Below are 19,559 nucleotides of genomic sequence, written 5' to 3'. Positions count from 1 at the left end.
GAGCTGAAAGGTTGCAGTAAGAGTTCGACATCCTTTCATTCATTCAGGTCATGTTGTGACTAGTGTGCACTTTCCATTAAACCACCTCTTTCTCACTTTCTCCCACCCTCCACTCCCCACCTGTCTCTGGTCATCAGACAATCACCCTGGTTCTGCACCCATACTCCAGCTTGCTGCCTCCTCCTTCCAAAACCCCGGTGCTCCCCCTCATGAAACCAAAAGTAAGTTCCAGTGAAGCTCTGAGAGACTTCTTAGGTCTCAGTGCTCTTCGGTACTATTTTGTTGTCACACATTAACCACTTCAACCATATTTTATCCATATCTTCTGAAGTTAACACTGCTTGGTCTGAAGTTAACACTGTATCGTTATATTTATCTACCTTCAGTCCCTGCTTGTAGTTAAAGCACTGTGAGCATCAAGACAAAAGTACCTCCTTATAGAAATTCAGGCTTCCTTCCCTCTTGGTGGCTGATTCAAGCCTCAGTATCCCGGCCTACGCTTCTCACCTGCTCTGTACTAACATTCTCTGTCTGTTTGTGTTGTAAATTACACAGATACTTATTTTAGTGTCCACATGAAATTAATATTCAACAATTTTAACTGATGAGTCATTTACATTCTCTGGCAGCAGCTTCCTGGCTGTGAGGATTTGCTGCTGTTCTCCGTTTTAGGTCTTTGTAGACTGAATTTTTAAACAAGTAGAGTAAAGTTGTCACTTTTGGGTCTGAAAACATGAAATTGGCACATTTTATTTTTGTTATTTTATTTTACACACTAACCATAATCATGTTTATTAGTCTGTAAAAAGAACTGATAAATTAATCAATGCAGAGTCCCATTTATTGATGGCAGCCCTACTATTACCAGTCTAAGACGAATACAGACGCTGTGTGTTTCAGTTCAGATGTGATCATCAATCATCTTTATAGTTATTGAAAACACTATTTTGATCACATCCTTTACTCCAAATTAGTTTGTGTGACTCAAATAGTTGATAACACTGTTTTTCAGGATATCCTGTCAGAGACCTGCCAACAGCTACAGCACAGGATCATTTCGGCTTCTCTGCTGTTGGTTATATTGACCACTCAAACTGAGAGAGTACAGAGTTAATATTAAAAGCACCAGGGCATTAATTCATTGAAAAGAAAGAATTAATAATATAAACTAATTCTAAACAAGTATTGATAATGTATATTAAAGGACATTATTATTTCAAAATACAATGCACCAAAAAAATGGTAGAGCTCCTCGCAGCTGGAAGAAGATGAAAACTGATTGTCTGTCAGCTGCTGGAACACCTTCATAAGAGAATTCATTCAGATGCATAACCGTTTGTTTTGGAAACATGTTTTAATTCATAATAAATTAATAATTCCAAAGTCGTCGTATTTTATAAAGTATTGTGTCATTTCAGTTAAGTAAATGGTCTGTACTTGTATAGCGCTTTATCACCTTTTGGTCTCAAAGCGCTTTAACATGGTTTTCCCATTCACCCATTCACACACTAATGAGACAGATCACCATGCAAGGTGCTGCCGTCAGGAGAACATTCACACACCGATGGTACAACATCGGTAGCAACTTAGGGTTCAGTGTCTTGCTCAAGGACACTTGGGCATGTGGACAGGAGGAGCTGGGGATTGAACCACCAACCTTCCGATTAGTGTTCAACCCACTCTACCATGCCTATGTATGCTTACATAGTTTGACTTCTTGTGTACTATAGCATGTACTATGTACAGCTGTGGTGTGGATTATTGTTCTCTGCTGTGTCTCAAAGTTTGTTAATTTACAAGTTCTGTTCAAAATAAAGGGTGCTCATAATTTAACCTCTAGGGGGCAGCATTGTACAACACCGTTCACATGCCACAGTAGAGATTTAAACCTTTTCATCTTTACTCTTACAACACGTCTGCATCTTTTCACTTGGATCTGTTTGAGTCTTTTCATCTCTTTTTTTCAAGTATCATCTTGGAGTTAAAGTGTGATCTGGACCGAACTCTTGCCAGACTGCATAAAAGCAGGATCGTAGCAGTTTTACCTCCGATATACCGAACACTGAAGCATTTAGACCAGCCTAAAACTACAGCTCAGTCTCTCTTCTTAGATTTTGGATCTGCATTATGGTTCACGTAGAGGTTCATCTTCATCTGATTCTGTGGTTCTACTCATTCCACAGTTAATCTGACATATTCAACTTCTGTTGTTACTAACAGAGGAGCACCCCAAGGTTCTGGGAACTGACCGCCACTCTTTACACTCCATACAAATGATTGCAAAACTGACACATGTCTTTGTTAGGCCCTGAACATGATCCATATTCTTCAGTATTGTTCAGAGAGATTAGTGGAGGTGGTGTAAAATGAATTCACTCATTATTAATGAGGCTGTGGCTCAGACGGTAGAGTGAGTTGAACACTAATTGGAAGGTTGGTGGTTCGATCCCCAGCTCCTCCTGTCCACATGCCTAAGTGTCCTTGAGCAAGACACTGAACCCTAAGTTGCTCCCGATGTTGTACCATCAGTGTGTGAATGTTCTCCTGATGGCAGCACCTTGCATGGTGATCTGTCTCATTAGTGTGTGAATGGGAAAACCATGTTAAAGCGCTTTGAGACCAAAAGGTGATAAAGCACTATACAAGTACGGACCATTTACCATTAATGCAAAGAAGACATAAGAAATGTTGTTTGGTCTTCCAGTGGACTCGTGTCCTCCGCTAGTTTCTGTCCACAACACAATAATTTAAGAAGTTTCCCTCTGTAAATATTTGGTTATTTATGTGGAGGCTGCTTTAGCCTGGAGTAAACATGTAGACTATATTTGTAGTAAGGTACAACAACATTTATATTCTTAGTAGACGAAGGTCATTTGGAGCAAACAAGCAGAAGGTCCTGTTTGTGTTTTTGCAGTTTATAATACAGTGTTATGCAGTATGGACTCAGTTGTCGGTTCAGCTGTCTCTGTTCAGCTTAAAAATTAGACTGCTGCGTATCTGTTGTAAGACTGAGTCAGATGTTTGAGTGAAGTTTTCTCTGGTGGGTAATATTACATCTAACATTTCTTATATTTTATTGAAGATTATCAGCTTTCAGAAGATTTAGAGTCCCACAAACTCCACTGAACTCTTTGTCTGTCAAACTGTTAAATCAGAGTTCAAAACAGGTTTCAGTGATCCTATGTGGATGAAGCTCTGAATGTGAAAGAGAGAAGTGATGAAACAGATGCACTGCAGTTACATATTTATAATACCCAGTGTAATAGATGTGACAGTATTTGTTTCACCTGCTCGGTTAAATGTTATGTGATTACTATATATGTAAAACAGTGCACTGCTTTAGATGCCAGACAGATTTCGAAAGATTATTTTGACAATAAAGTGAATTTAAATCAAATCGGTTGAAGTGGAAGCTGCTGTTTCCTGAGGGGCAGATTGGCTGAGTGGAGCTCTAGGTGATTCTGTATTTTCTCTCCATTCTCTGGTTTATGTGGAGTTTGTCTGAGCAGCTGTGCACAGTTCAGCAGCAGAAGCAAGAGGTTCAAATGGCTTATCTCTCATCGTTGACATGTTGTGTACACATGCAGTGTTGATAGAAAGAGGTTGTGTTTTTGATGTTCATCTCTGTGCAGACACTGTGGCCAACTTTGTGTACTGTATGTGTGTATGTCCAAACTCCTACCTCAGTCAGCCAGCAGCTAATGGTGTGTGTGTGTGTGTGTGTGTGTGTGTGTGTGTGTGTGGTGGGGGGGGGTAATGTAACAGAAGTGCTGTAATACAGGACTTTGAATGAAGTTGCTTTGATGCAACATGTGTAAATTACTGCCTACGTCCTGCTGACTCAGTTTCCTGTAATTACCAGAATTCTTTGAATTCAAATGAAGAATTTTCAGGTTTTAGAAGAAACCTTCCCCCTGAATAAGAAACGGGTCTCTGTCAGAGGTGATTCAAGGCAGAAGCCTCCAGGGTATTCTCTGGTGTTAATCTGGGTTAAAAGACCTGTCAATCACTTTGAAGGAATTTTGTTTAGACTTGGATCATGTTTGTATTTTTCTGTCCTTACAGGTTATCCATCTCTCCGCATAGAGAAGAATGACCTGAGGAGTGTTACTCTGATGGAGGCCAAAGCTAAAGTGAAAGACATAGCGATCTCAAGGGAGAGAGTCACACTACGAGATGTCTTACATGAAGGTATTTACCTCTCGTGCTCTCTTTCCTCTTTTGTCCGTCTCTCTGTTTCTCTAACAGAAACTCCTAACTTACTTTTGTATTCTTCAGGAGAATGTGGACATTACCTCAAGAGTTTCACAGAAAAGTGGAACACAAATTCAGAGAGCGTGATCAGCACTTCTTTGAAGAGCAAAGATCACAGATTGCGTCGTGTGGTGAACATTTCTTCCCCCTGCTTTGTGGAGGAGTCTTCTTTGTACGTGAGATGTGGTTTTAAATGATGGAGAGGTTTTTAGTGGTTGAAATTAATAACATCTCATGTCACATAAAACTTACACAGACATCTTGAGGGTCTATGTTTCTTTTGCGTATTTGCCTTATCTAATTTGTGAGAATTACATTCTAAAGATTGCTCTAAAAATCCATTGGAGAAGTTGAAATTGCTCAGAAGAATGAGACATAATTCATTTTATTTTTAGGATTTTCTTTATTTCCACCAACACAAACATGAAAACGGACAAAGACAAAATTCAAACAATTAAAAAATTTAGCAGGTTGAGTCAGAATGAAGGTTTACTCAGCAGATCTTCACCAAACAAAGTATTCAGCATAAATAAATGCAAAATAAAAGAAAAAAACTATACACATTCAAAATAAACAGAGACATACTTATAGCAATCATATAAAAACAGGTTGGGAATGAATTTAATATTGAAGTTACTAACAGGAGACAGAAGATTGTATATTAACACACTCCTGTTAAAAATCAGTTTTGTACTGAAAGTACGTTACATTTTCAGAACTGAGGAGTGGAGGCTCCCTGACAGCCTGACGGTAGCTATCACAAACTAAATAGAGGAACAGCCAGTAGGACTCAATGATTAAGCCTGTATCCAGTTACTGTAGCTTTTTTTAATAAATGTATTAAATACCCACATTCTGCTGAATCCTTTGATTTTCATGTATTTCTTCTCAGCGTGAGCCTGTAAACATTTCTACCGATAATCAAATTATTTAAGTTAAGTAGCCTCCAACTGGGCTCAGCTTTGTCCCCACGCCACATACATCCATTACTCTCTTCTGAAACCCTTACAAGGTTGATATTAAATAGATTTTCTCGCCTGCTGTCGGTTGTGATGTTGCTTCTTATGTTTTGGTACAAAACTGTGGCCTCTCGGGAGACATTATATATTTATAAACCAGAGGTGGGATTGGCCTAATCCAACAGTAGACTGATCAAACCTTTTTTGTTGCGTCAGCCGAGAGTAACAGCGGGTGGGAAGCTTTTTATTTCATAATAGGCAAGGGGTTATTTTTTACAGAAACTTCATGGGAATAACATTTTTATGTTTTTTTTTTTTAATCCATCCATCAATTGTGTGCTGCTTATCTGGGTCCAGATTGCTTTGATAGGACTTGTTATTGTTATAAACTGCTGGGAAGTACTGAACAATTACGGTATTATTATAATAATACATAATTCAAGGATTTACTTTGGCTGGTATGGAACAGGTATTATATCGCAGGCTGTGTGGTATTAAAAGGTTCTTCAAAGCTCTTAAATTTCACCTGGTAAATCTCGAGTCCTCTCACACCTATTAGGATTCATGAGCTTAGATATTGACATTTTGAAATTTGTCTAAAGAAAATTCAGATATAGCAAAGACTCCTGCCTGAAAAGACAAACAGTTCACACAAGACAGACTGGACACAAAGTTGAGGGACAATTGGGGTCAAGTACTTTTTTTATTTTTCATTCTTAGATTTTTAAACAACAACAATGAGACACAAAACCTAGAAAGGAAGCAGTGCCCTATGAACACGAGTGTTGTTTATTTTCCCTGCAAAGTATCAGCATGCCTCATCAGATCAGTGTCAATAAAACCCTGCTAAGATCCTCAAATAGCACAAAATTCATTCCTGCTGAGGCACATTACATATCGACAGAGCCCCAGATATTGACGTTTCTAAATCTCCGTCTTTGGCTTCGTATCAAAGCCAAACAACTGTTTGGGCTTCAGTTTGGCTCTGTCAGTCGTCTCGCTTTAGACACTGGGGACTTTTGGAGACAATTCAGCATCGTCACGGATTGATGGTACTGAACAAGACTGTACTTCAATTTCTGGAGGTTTGCCCACACTGGGGTTTAGTGTGGGTGCGAATGATGTAATAGTTACACAATGGAGGAAAAAAGTGTGGGTGTTCTGTTTTTAAATGTCACTTAACGGCCTTCAATGGTTTATAGTCACTTCCTCTGTTTAAGCAATGTAACACAGACAGCACTCTGTGTTCAGAGATGTTTTACTTTACAATGTGACTAACTACCAAACAAAAGCTCTAATTGAAGTTGTCAGTCTGGAAAAAATATTCAATCATTTGTTTTAAAGCCAGGCAATGTTGATTAATCGCTCCACCACTTTGGATCCAGACTGAAATAACTCAACCACTGATTGATGTATTGCCATTAGATTTTGTGCAGACATTCATGGGTCCCAAAAGGGGAATTTCCCTGTTTCAGCATATTGACATTGTCACTGTGAGCATGATAGCATTAGCCCATATCAACCCCAGCGTAGCCTCACACAGATGCCAGCGTTGATGTTGCCTTGTACAGCTAAAGTTGTTTTGATTTCACTTTCATTCCTCTTTCTTTCACGTCAGTCGGAAAACATGTCGGAATGTAAATATTGATGCTAGATAATGCAAAGTAGCTACACAGTTCTAAGTACTGAAACTGTTATCATTCTTCTCCACATCTGCAAGAAAACACACTTGCAAATAAATGTGTTTGTGAATCAATTTTACAGCAGTCAGATATATACGTCATGCCCTGCATACAAAATGACTTCTAACATAATATTTATATTTAAAATATGGGAGGTGAAACAACAACTACAAGACTCGCTGTTCAAGGCCGCGTCTCAGAGCGGTGAACTTTGAGTGGAGTTCTGTTTTTGGGAGGCAGCAGGTCCAGACAGGCTCGATTGAGAAGGCGGGAGCAGGAGGGACACTTAAACACTAACCCTGTTGTTATGCTTCATCTCTTTCCTGTTGAAACATATGGCACAGCCAGCCCCGGGGCTCCCGATTTTTTTTTATTTTTTTTTATCTAAGTTTATGTTGATGGTTTATGTTCTGAAATGGCATTTCACCTCAGAAAAGTCCTGGAGCAACGGGGTGACAGTTTAGACAAAGGAAATGATGAACGTGCTCACTTAGCCTTCACATCGTATGTATTTCAGAGTCATTCTAAGTGATGAAAGGTCCCCTGGGCTCCGCTGAGCTGATCTTCTTTTGGCTTTTGTCTGTGTCTTGTGTCTGTTTAGAGACAAAGCATTTTAAACGGCAGCATGTCCACTTGTGTCCACGGACCAGCCAGGCATGGTGGTCAGTGAGTGAAGTGACATTTGGATCTTTGAAAGCGATGCCTCTGGCTTTTTTTACTCTTGCCCTTTTCCTCAGATAAAACCTGTGGTTTGTCTCTGACAGGCACGTTTGGCCGCATCTTCCACGGCGTGCTGCTGGACGAGAAGGACCCCAGTAAGGAGAAGCAGGTCTTTGTGAAGACAGTGAAAGGTACACACTATAACACACAGTCGTACGCACACTTGGAAAAGTACTGAAAACGTCATTAAGTCAAATGTTGTAGGTTTGTCCCTGCTGTCGATGAGCAACTCATCTGCATTTAAATGCACTCAAGTAACCGGATTACTGCAAATCTTTAGCAGCAGATCGACGAAGGTTTCTTTTCTACGCCCAACTTCTTTTTTAAGCATGACTCAATGGTGTAGTAATACACATCAATACACATCAATACACATCAACACACATCAACACACATCAATAGACAACACTGCTTCCTGATGCAGCACCGGACAGAATGTGTAGCAGTGGAAACCAACTTGCGCCACTTTTTATTACATTTGTTTTAGTCTGACGTTTGGCAGACTTTCGTTAAATCAAAGGATATATCACGTAGTGTGTTTATTAAGAAGGAAAACTCGAATGCTCAATAAACGTCATCAGGCCTGAAACATAATTGTAACGCCAAAGAAGGTCAACGGGCTCAAACAGAGTTTTTTTTTAAAATTATTTTGTAATTGAGCCCCGATGATGGTTAACCAAACTGTCTTTTAGAAGTAGTAGGTGCCTCTCTGATGGCTGCAGCAGATGTCCCTATATGGCTTGAATCCAGCAAACCGATATGACAGCAAATGAATCATACGTCTTACTCGTGCTGATGGTTGCATGCCAGTGAAGGGTTCCCGTATGTGGGGCGTTCAGGTTCTTTGTTTGCTGCATGTGTCAGCGTTCTCTGCTAGTTGCCTTCTGACCTCTTCATTCTCTCATGTTTACTCAGGGAGGGGTGCATACCACCCGCCCAACAATATCCTCATGCCAGTTTTGGCTTTGTTAAACTCTTGACTTCCTCCTCATATGCCTTTGGGGAAGCAAACAATACGGCTTTCCATAAGTACCAGACGATGGCAAAGCTGCAATCACAGATTAAAAACTGGCAAAAGTCAGTTTTCCTCTGAAGTTTCCTTTTACAAATGACTGTTGGCAAATGGCGCAATGAAGCAGATCAAAATCAAACACCACATGGGATCAGAGAGAAAATGTCTCCTTTCTGTTTCAACTGTCACTCGTCACTCCAGTTTTTTTTGTTTGTTTTTTTTAAATGGTATTCTGTTTCTTTTCTTCAGATCATGCCTCCGAGGTGCAGGTGACCATGATGTTGACAGAAAGCTGCAAACTTCGTGGACTTCATCACAGGTGAGTGGAAGAACACGCATCACAGTTTGTTGGGGTTTTGGGGGAGTTCTCCTTCAAATGAATAAAAAAAGAAAAAACAGTCCCTCCGCAAAATCCTGCAATTGCTGTAATTAAATTAAATCCAAAAACCTGCATATTATTTGCGGGAGCTTGCAATTTTGCAAAATTACCGCAGTCGCTCCACATTAAAGTTAATCGTTCAAACTACTGCCGAAGGCATTATGGCACACAGTAAACCCTCCAAAAAAAAAACTTGGCTTATCAACAACTGCAGCTCCTTGTTTACAGTCAGCAAGTCTCTTCAACCTCTCATCTCAACATCCCAAAAACCTCACGGTTGAGAATGAGGCTCCTCGAAAATTAGGATGGTGGAGAATATTACAGGGAGCCTGAGTTGTACTTCATACACCCTTACAGTTGAGAGATTGCACTTTGTTTTTGTGCGTGCAGCATGAGCTCAATTTCAAAAGCATTTTAAGCACTTGTTTCTACTGAAGTTGTAGCATATAATGTGCTCTGTAATGCAGTCACTGTTGGCTGCGACACTTTAATGACTCAGGAATTTTTTTTTTGTATACTTAAAATTCTGAACTAAAAATGTTTCCAGCTATTTATGTGATGTGCATTTTGCTTATTGTGAAGTCATTAAATATGACTCTTTCTTTATAAGGTATAATTTAGTTTTTTTTTATAATTTGCCTTTTTTTCTTCCTCGACTTGCAATTTTTGACAATAATGTAATTGTAACGCAAAAAAGTCTCTTAAAACTTTAACAGAAGCTGCTGCAGAGCAGCTTTGATCAGAACAATCACCAAAAAAAAAAATCAGAGAACGACTAAAAATTAAAAAAAAAAAAAAAAAAAACATTCACAAGACGAAGAAAAAATGCTGGCACGCCAACGTGGCGCTCGAGCTCTGCCGTGTGACGGTTGTTCGCGTTTTAAACGTGTGGTCTCTGTTTTGATATCGAACTCTGAATTTGTTTTTTATTCCAACAGCGTTCTTAAAGCAGATTTGACCCGAGACTTACAGCAGCAATGCACCTTCACTGTACTTTCTTTGTGTGGAAAGTATTGTCGTTTTCCCTTTTTCCTCCTTTTGAGGTCAGCGCATTGACAAGATTTTCTCACACTTCCTCTTCTTCATTTTGATGTTCCCCGTTAACGTCTCCGGCCGTCTTCCGAAGGCCCTTTTGATATGCTGCGAGCCTCCACACATGTACGCACGCTGTAAATACGATCTGTCACACGCCGTTTCCTCTCCACCTCTAGAAATCTGCTGCCCATCAGTCATGTGTGCACAGAGGAGGGGGAGAAGCCCATGGTGCTGCTGCCTTTCATGGCTTGGGGGAATCTCAAGCTGTTCCTGCGGCAGTGCAAGCTGGCAGAAGCCAACAACCCACAGGTGAGGCTTCATCTCAGGATACTTCTTCTGGAGCTTTCAGCTATTTGTTATACCATTAAGATAAATGCACCGATTCAACTGGTGTGGCATTGAGACATTTATTAAGCTATTACAATAAATCCCCTCAACTTGGAAGAAAAGACAGATTCCACCTGAAAGGAGGTTTTGTGTGTTTGCGGCAATCACCGCTAAGTAACACCTGCAGTGTTTACACTGTTATTAGAAGGACTGTTGATATAGTCATGAAGCCGGTGCTCAGGGCTGAGATTTTTATTCACCATGTAAAAGACAATCAGGCTTTTGTACAGGTTAACCCCGGGGAGTCTTTGAAGTGCTTGGCAAAGCCACAGCGCAGATCCAACCAATCAATCAGCTCCACACCACAGATGTAGCAAAACACTCGCAACCACAAGACGAAGCTTGCCATCCATTTGCATTCATCAAAACCCCTTTGTAAAGTTTCAGGTAACACATCAGCACCTTCCTTCCCGACAGTTTCATTATGTACTTTTGGCAGTAACAGGTGACAGAGACACAGTCATTAAGTTGTGCCGTTGCAGTAAACGGGGCCATAAATCAGCAGTGTATGGGAGCAGGGGAGATAACGCACTAGTGAGTGAACACAACACTGCAGTGTGGAAGCCATTGTGAAAGTGAACATCTGGTTTGGAAGGTGCAACCGTGAGGAGAGAGAAGTGTTGAGCGTCGACCTTTTCCACAGTTGTCACTCTTCCAGCGACGGCTGACGGTTACACACAGCTCGCTGTTGTTTGAGTGGTTTACTTCATATGTTCTTATCTGTTTTCACTGTTGCGTTAGACCTTGTTTTCCTGTGTTGTGGAGTAATTCATTTCAGTTGTCAGCAACCAAAACATTGTGTGTCTGAGCCAGCGATTGTTCTGACTGAATTGGATCAGACACAAAAACGTATAAATACCCACATTAATATATGTCGCTGTCACTTCAGAAGCTCTTCAGAAGGATATTTTCAGCTTTACAGGATGTTTATTTACATCATAGGAGCTGCCGCACTTTGTTAACAGTCAGGGATCTTTTCTGTGCGCACTGCCGAGGATTTTCTCCGGCACTCCTGCTGGCCGAGCTATTGTCTGGAAGACCTTCAGAAGCTCCACGCGCAAAGCAAACAACTTTCTTTAATGTCAGACTCGCTCCAACCTGTGAGGAAGGGACTTCGTGCGTCAGATCCTCCTTGTGTTGTGTACAAAGTTATGAAGCAATATTCATAATGTGATCGTACATTTCAAAACTAATGTAATCTGAGGCTTTGCCACAGCGGACCAAAGAGAGAGGGTGTACGGCCATGTTTGCAGCTCACAGCGGCGCTCGGCATGCTAATATCCTGATGTTCACCACGTTTGAGTTAGTTTAGCATGTTGGTGGGAAAAAAAGCTTCAGCATGCCAGAGCATGTGCTAAACAGCGTAACTCAGTAGCTGCTGGTACTTGAAGACAAGTTGAAGGGTCTCCACAGTTCTTGCAGTTCATCCTGAGGGGAACATGTTGTCTGTACCAAGTTTCATGGAAGTCCAGTAAAACCAAAGAACCTGCTGGAGGACCAACAAACCAAACGTTGCCTTTTCTAGAGCGATGCTGCAAACATGTATTTCATTTGTATTTTTATTCAATAAAGTTTTGGATATTGTTTATTCTTATTAGCATTCTGATCATTATGCACCCCGACTACCTTTAAAAGGTGTTTTATATTCTTAAGCGAACCCGTTTCCTGGGCACCAGAGTCTTGTTTTTCAGCTGATGAGCCTTCCTCTTGTATCTAAAGACCAAAGTAATCTATAGAGTATGTAACGTCCATCTATGACCTGCAGTAGACTGTGTCCCAATTCTGAGGAAACCAGAACAATTTGACACGGAACACCAATTTCACCACCGTAAAGTTCACGTGAGAGCTGTGCTCTCCTGTCACCGCTCCCTCCTCTCTTTTATTTCCTTTCTCTCAAATGCACATTGCCCCCTCTCACCTCTCACCTCACCTCACCTCACCTCTCTCTCCCTCCCCACCCCCCCCCCCATTTCCTTTCAGGCGATCTCTCAACAAGACCTGGTTTATATGGCCATCCAGATTGCATGTGGAATGAGCTACCTGGCTCGTAGGGAGGTCATCCACAAAGACCTCGCTGCTCGGAACTGCGTGTAAGTGTCCCCGTTCGTCTCCGAGCTGCCGTCGGTCTGTCCTCAGCTGTCCCCTGCAGCTTTCACAAGATTTGGTTTGGAATTTAATTACTATGAAAAATAAAGACGCCGACTTTGCTCTTTTGTCCCCCCCCACCGACAGCATTGACGACAACATGCAGGTGAAGATTACAGACAATGCCCTTGCTCGAGATCTTTTTCCCATGGATTACCACTGTCTGGGGGACAATGAGAACCGGCCCGTCCGCTGGATGGCCCTTGAAAGCTTGCTCAACAACGACTTTTCTAGTGCAAGTGACGTGGTAAGAACTACAGAACCACATACACGGTTTATTTCTTGCAGCTTAAAGGGGTTTATCTCTGCAGGAAAGATGGCCTTTTCATCAAACTGGGCTCGCTGTGCAGTGCTGAGTGTGTTTTTGGGGCTCATGAAACATTTCTTCAGGGTAATAAGTCTCCTGGGTCCAAAGCTTTGGCACAACGTGACACATGCTGGTGCCTGACTCAGCTGGCGCAGCCTCTTAATTCTTCCTCGTTGTAGTCTGGCTCGCAGAAGTAGTCCCAAATGTCTGATTCCAGCATTACAAAATAAAAACAGTATTATTCCAGATGTACAGGAACATCCCTCTGCCATGGTCATCAAGTGGTTGTCAGTTATGAGTAGACAACATGGCGGGCAGGCTCTTTTCATTTTGCAGAGAGGAGGTGTTTCTCTTTTAATCTGACTCTCTGTGGAGGCTGCATACACAAAAGAATCTAGTAACATCACTGGAGCTGTCAAAAAAAAATCATGTCATCTTTCAGACTTTTGTCTGCAAATGAGCGAGGAGCTCTCAGTGCAGGCAACATGGAGGGAAGTTGAACATTTGCATGTAGTGCCCATATTCTAATGAAAGAAAGCTTGTTGAAAATCAGAAAAAGTTTCCATTTAACCAGGTGACCGTGTATCTGTGGGGTAATGACCACTAAAGAAGAACTAAAGTCACTTTTCCTGTCGCTAATGAGATTTTAATAGATATTATATTTTCAGGAGACAAGAGGAGGCGAATCAGGAAATAGCACCGATTGTATTCAAGCCATTCTGAGACACTCGGTCGAGGTGTCAAAGGGAAGGGAGGTCCAGCGTTGAGCGCCGTGTGTCTCTGCCTCTGCCCTCTTTCCTGTCTCAGGATAGCAGAGCGGGCGGAGACACTCGGGAAGCTGAACAGATCCTCAAAGACGGCACTCGGACACCAGCCAGATGTCCACCCTACCCCCCCGCATTCCTCTTACGGTCCAGCCGCTTCATGGCAATCACGGCACACATAGTCTGAACACGGGCCTGCCATTAGGAGCCGGCTCAGCTCTCGGGGAAGTCCAGACAAGTAGCTGGAGCCGCGCGGCATCACCGTTACGCCGTTTATGTCGGTGGTTACGCACACGGAGACGGAGCGCGACAGGAAGACGGTTACTGTTGGCATGTTTAGGCTTCGTTGGGAATGTTGGCAGCGGCCTGATGTGGGAACAGGGTGGGTTACTGTACAACACGTTTTTCCTCCCAGAAGCCCTCCAGTCACCTTGACCTCTGGTTTTAAGCACTCCCTGCACTTCCTTTTTAAAGGCCGGTGTCACCTCGATGAAGCCGATGGCCCACCAACACAACACAACACAAACTCGGAGCATCCGGTGCATTCTGTGAGAGTCGGGGTCAGGTTAGCAAGAGCTGCCAGTTTTACTTTAGATAAGAACCAGCACAACTCCCAACATCACAAATAACACTCACGGGGACAAAAACCTACTGTTAGCATTTTGATTTTTGGGAATGACCTTATTTATAGGTTAATAATGAGAGTAACACTTCATCACACAAATAGGGAAATGGTTGTTTTCATCTGTTTTCTCCTCACAGGTCACAGTGAACAGAAACAAGGACATGGGAGCTTGAACCTAGTTTCCCTCAACATAACGACCACCCTGCTGTTTATACTCTCAGTATCTCAACAGAAACATGCAGCAGTGATTTATACTCCAAATCATTTTTTTGGACATAATTTCCTTGCATTGTTCACATGGGAACGTTGTGTATTTGAAAGCTGGTGGGCACCGCTGGTTTCCCAAAGTCTGGGTAGAAATGCTGCTCATGTTTATCCTGTTTAACGAGCACATGTTAAAGAAAACAGCTTGTGGTGATCATTGTTACAATATGTTGTATGAACATGAATGTTAAACAGTAGGTCTCGGTGTTTGTGGTGCGCTGTGTGTTCCCAGTGGGCCTTCGGAGTGACGCTGTGGGAGCTGATGACTCTGGGTCAGACGCCCTACGTCGACATCGACCCGTTCGAGATGTCTGCTTACCTGAAGGATGGGTACAGAATAGCACAACCTATCAACTGTCCAGATGAACTGTGAGTTGATTTCCACACACATAATTTACTGAGATCTCAAATAAAGGCTTCTAAATTCGTGTTCCTTCCAAAAGTTTGCACATTTTTTTTGCACCCGTTATGCGGGGGATTTACTAAAAGTAATTGCTTCATTGAAATCGGGTTCAAATCGCTGTTTTTAAATGAGGGGTTTGTGTGTTAAAGTGACTCCAGCAGTGGAAAACAGAGCGACCGCAAAAGGAAAAGGAACTCTGATCCCATTGAATTCATAAATAACCTTTAAATATAACAAGAACAAAACGCTATAGAGGAGATTACCAGCGAGGAAGTCGATGCTGTAGGAAAAACAAAAAGGCGAAAAAAAGTCTTATAATAAAAGAGGAGGGACGGTGGATGAGATCCTCCAACAAACAGCGATCAGCAGGTCCAGATCTTTCTGTGATGAGCAGGTGACTTTTCATTCAGTGCCTCGATAGTGTTCGTGAACCTGATGAAGCTACCTGTGAATTCTGCGGGACACATTCAGGACCTGTGACAGCACACCTGAATAACGGGACTGGGGGGGATATCCAAGCAGAGATACGCTGGAACGACCCAGAGGCAGGGAAATGCTGAGAAGTTTTGACATTGCTGGTATTTCGTGGCTCCTCCTTGTTGATGGCTGTCAATCATCATTCAGTTCATTCAATAACTCAGAAATGTCATCGCTGGACAAACGATATGTCTAAATACAATTTTTGCCTCTGGCATCTCAGAAATGCTTCCACGGGTGTAAAAACACGTTCTCTACGTATTCTTTGCTTTCCTGCGTTTCCTTCTCATCACAATAACAGCAACAGTCTCCTTGTGCACATCTGATTAATACTAATATTTATAATGGAGGTTTTTTACAGCTCATAGCAGACCTGCAGTGTTCGGCCCATCTGGCGGATTAGTTTGTGACGTATGATTGACTAAAACCAGCGAGTAAAGTCTCGTGCTGATGATACACAGCTGTACGTCCCAGTAAACCCCGTTTGTCTGTCGACCATCAAAGACGACCTGCATGTCTGCTCACTCACATCTATTCAATTTAAAATACTTTAGAATCTTTGTCAATCTGTACAAACAAACTCGGGCCTTTCCTCCCTTTTCCAAAACAATCTGTGGTATTTGACTGTAACCTCGATGTAACAGCAAGGCTTAAGTAGTACAACTAAGATGAGTGATCAGTGAGAGTAAATCTATCATATATGTTAAAATTACTGCAGTAAAAAACTAAGAAAAGAGATAACTTCACTCCCCTTTTAATGTCTTTTCTGTAGCTAATAAATATAAATATTGCATTGTCCTAATACACTGATGACACATGCTTTGGACCCACTTTTCATTTTAATAGATCAAAAACGTTTTGTTTTTTTCTATTCTAATTAGAGTACGTGATTCTTGGAAGAAAAGGAAAACAGAAACTGATCGGCTGAGATCTGTTAAATGAGGGAACACGGTTTACGTGGAAGTACAATAAGTGTTGAGGGGACAGCTTCCTTTTCCAAAATATTAGAAGTTGTAACAATTAAAGGCATGCTCTGAATAAAACAAATGATCGTATCTCTCTCATTTATATCAGCTGTGCACAGCTGTCCAATCCAGCGTGGACTGAATAAACATATGGAGTGTAAACCAGATGAATACAATGCCCTCAGTATGAAGCCAGTTTTTGTCTCTCACACACAGAGAGAAAACATCTTGGATTTCCTGTGGATGGATATTTGATCTCTGTCCGTCTCTTGTGTCCTGTGCTGCAGGTTTGCAGTGATGGCGTGCTGCTGGGCTCTGGACCCGGAGGAGAGGCCCAAGTTTCAGCAGCTTGTTCAGTGTCTCACAGAGTTCCACGCAGCGTTGGGCGCCTACGTGTGAAAAACAAAGCTTTTTCTTTTTTCTTTCTTTTTTTGTTTTCCTCCCAAAGCAGCAAGACTAAAGGCTGGCGGACGATGTTCATAAGGAATACATGTTTGACATTTGTGCCTTATCAGACTTCAAGCGCAGACTCAAAGCCTGATGATTTTATTTTGTACAGCTCTTTTGGAGTTTTTATATAGTTGAATTACCTTTTTACAACATAGCAAAGTAAAAGGACTCTTTGTTGAGTATTGTTTTCGTGTGCTTTGAAAGCACCTTGAAGGGGCAATAACAGTTCTGTCCTCCCACCAAGAGGACCGGCACAATGGAGAGACGTCCTCATCCGCGCAACACATCGACATTTACGGACATTAATGTGCCATCGAACAATTTTTTTTTTTTTTAAAGAACAGTATTTTCTACAGTTTTGTAACGTAGCGTAAATTGTAGATTTGTTTTGGATGAGAGTAACTCTACAGCAGAAAGATTTAGGTACCAAAGTAGACTTAAGGGCTTCATATGTACAGGATCCAGCGTGTAACCATCCTCTCAGACATTCGCTGTGCTGTGGTGAGCTCACGCTTGGTACGAGTGGCAGCTTGGAAACCAGATTTGTCGAGATGATTCCCGAGACCTCTTCAGGCGGCGCACTGTTTCCTCTGGACGACAATAATAACTGCGCCACAGATGAGTTTCCTTTCCGGTGAAATAACCGTGCCAACACTCAACGGAGATGTCACGCCCTGGTTTTTATGTTTGCAGAGTGGATCAGCCGTGCGGACGCCGCAGCTCGAACATGACCAGCACTGCAAAGCTACCTGTAAACCAGTTGTTTGGTTTTTTTTAAATGACATCTGGTTTGAATTTTGTACACCATTATAATTGAATGCCACAGACTTCTTCTTTTGTACATTTTATTTCCACGATCACAACATCCCCAAATCCCCTTTTTTTTTTTTTATAAGCTTGATTGTTCTGCGTCAGAACACCTCACAAGCCTTTTCTGTTGTGAGTAATAATCACTGTGAACACACGACTTCCAACCAGCTTGGTCTATAATGGTATTCTTACACCTTTAAACATCTTTGTGATGTGTCTTTATGGTCACTGCATGTTGAAATAAGGTTGTAAACTGCTTCCCCAATATCCACAAATTAAATGGGATCTTTTGAATATAGCAGGCCGACTTCATCTGTTGTTGTTTTTTTTCTCTTATCAGAAGCATCCAGTGTATCAGTTTAATGTTTTTGTACCACAAAAGCCACAGCAGAAGTCAAGTGTTTGGTAAAAGAAATGTTTTTCTTTTTATTCTGTGGAGCTTCAGACCGCATTGAAGCCTTTGCGGGTACATGCCCGCTGCACTGTGGCTCGCAGGGGGAAAAAGCCCAACGAGTAAAAGGTATTTAGCTGCAGTAAATAATGCTCGAGTGTCTGCTTTATCAAATAAGCTTCTATGTGGATGTAACACAAGTCAGCTGTTGTGGATTCTTAATTTTCATTGTTTTATTTGAGCTGCTTTTGTTGTGCTTCTTTAGCTTCAGGCTAAAGCTGATGTCACATAAACACTGCACTTCTTCACCATGTCATAATGGAAAGTTGTGTAAAATCGAATGTGTTCCGAATCCTTAAATCCCTCGCTTCACAAAGTCCTCGTCCTTATATGCTATCAATTATATCTGTGGCCCCACAGATATAATTGATAGCATATATATTGGCCACAGATATAATTGATAGCATACAAGGACGCTGTTGTTGCAGGGCTGCTGCAAAAACAAATGACGCTTAAAAACACTTCAATACTGACAAAAATGCATTTATTTTAAACCTGTAGGTGGTGGCTTTTGTTTCTGTGTATAACCAGCTCTACGTCAGAGATGTGAAGTCACATTTCCACACAGGTTCCAGTAGACGACATCCGGCTTCAGTTCGTCAGGTCGTGTCAGTTCTGCACAGTTTTTCTACAGTTTCCTCACCAGCAGCAGCAGCAGTCATCGTAGACAGCATTGCAATGCAGCTGCACAACATGTTGAGTAAGTGGACATTGTCATTACCAGACTGCTGTCACAATCCTTCAGGGTTTACTCGGGTTCAAATTTGAAAGGAAAACCCAGGTTTGAGGGGGCTTCTCTGTATTATTCAACAAGGCATCGAGTTGCTCTACGAACTCGTTTCTTGGAACATGTCCCTGTTTGTAGAATCATTTACCACAGAGCCTCCAGCTTTGATGTTGCCTAAGATGACTCGTTTCTTCAACTACCTTTTGTCATTGTCCTCAGTTTCCTCAAAGTTTAGGTGCTTTTTCTTTTTTTCTTTTTTTATCCGGCGTTTCTATTATTTTGTCCACCCCTCTTTTTTTTTTTTCCCATAGCCATGTGACTGACTGAAACACCTCTTGTTGTCAGCGTTGTTGGTTGAGTCATGATTCCTTAGTAAAATACTTGAACCAAAGTTCAACTCTCATATCTGTGTCGCTTAGCAACACCTTTATTTGACCAGTGAGTTTGTTCTGCATTATGCAGAAGGTCATTAATTCACAGGCAGAGCTTTCTGTGAAATCCACATTAATAATGTGTTATCGATACTTTTATAAGGCATAATAACTGTCTTGTACTGTCTTCAGGACTGACTCAAGGCCTCAAGTCCAATGTTCAAATCATTAATGTCCCACACTGGAGTAGAAATAGAAGCACAGTCCTGTGGAGACAATATTGATTCAACCGAGTTACGGACCTCTTGGTTTATTTTGTCTTGTTGGTAGTTTTTGACTGCATTGTAGACACCATAAACAGCAGAATATCTT

The 19,559-nt window shown here is 41.6% G+C and overlaps 1 protein-coding gene across 3 annotated transcripts in view; it reads left to right on the top strand.

Annotated features, from left to right (window-relative positions):
• Positions 1 to 17,936, top strand: part of ryk (receptor like tyrosine kinase) — a 39,683-nt gene extending 21,747 nt beyond the window's left edge. For 2 of the 3 annotated variants that reach the window (XM_069150876.1, XM_069150875.1), the window contains exons 8-16: positions 138 to 221; positions 4,066 to 4,191; positions 7,660 to 7,746; positions 8,877 to 8,946; positions 10,218 to 10,350; positions 12,409 to 12,518; positions 12,661 to 12,820; positions 14,766 to 14,902; positions 16,666 to 17,936. In XM_069150876.1, coding sequence (XP_069006977.1) covers positions 138 to 221; positions 4,066 to 4,191; positions 7,660 to 7,746; positions 8,877 to 8,946; positions 10,218 to 10,350; positions 12,409 to 12,518; positions 12,661 to 12,820; positions 14,766 to 14,902; positions 16,666 to 16,777 — 1,019 coding nt within the window. In that variant the 3' untranslated portion in view covers positions 16,778 to 17,936. The remainder of the gene's footprint in view (positions 1 to 137; positions 222 to 4,065; positions 4,192 to 7,659; positions 7,747 to 8,876; positions 8,947 to 10,217; positions 10,351 to 12,408; positions 12,519 to 12,660; positions 12,821 to 14,765; positions 14,903 to 16,665) is intronic. The other variant, XM_069150877.1, reaches the window with a different exon arrangement.
• Positions 17,937 to 19,559: the final 1,623 nt, after the last annotated feature.

This window comes from Embiotoca jacksoni, unplaced genomic scaffold (genome assembly GCF_022577435.1).
Source record: "Embiotoca jacksoni isolate LCO1_2020_lvr unplaced genomic scaffold, fEmbJac1.0.p SCAF_16, whole genome shotgun sequence".
NCBI lineage: Eukaryota > Metazoa > Chordata > Actinopteri > Embiotocidae > Embiotoca > Embiotoca jacksoni.
The sequence above is the reverse complement of the archived record's forward strand: the minus strand, read 5'-3'. Positions and strand labels throughout refer to the sequence as shown.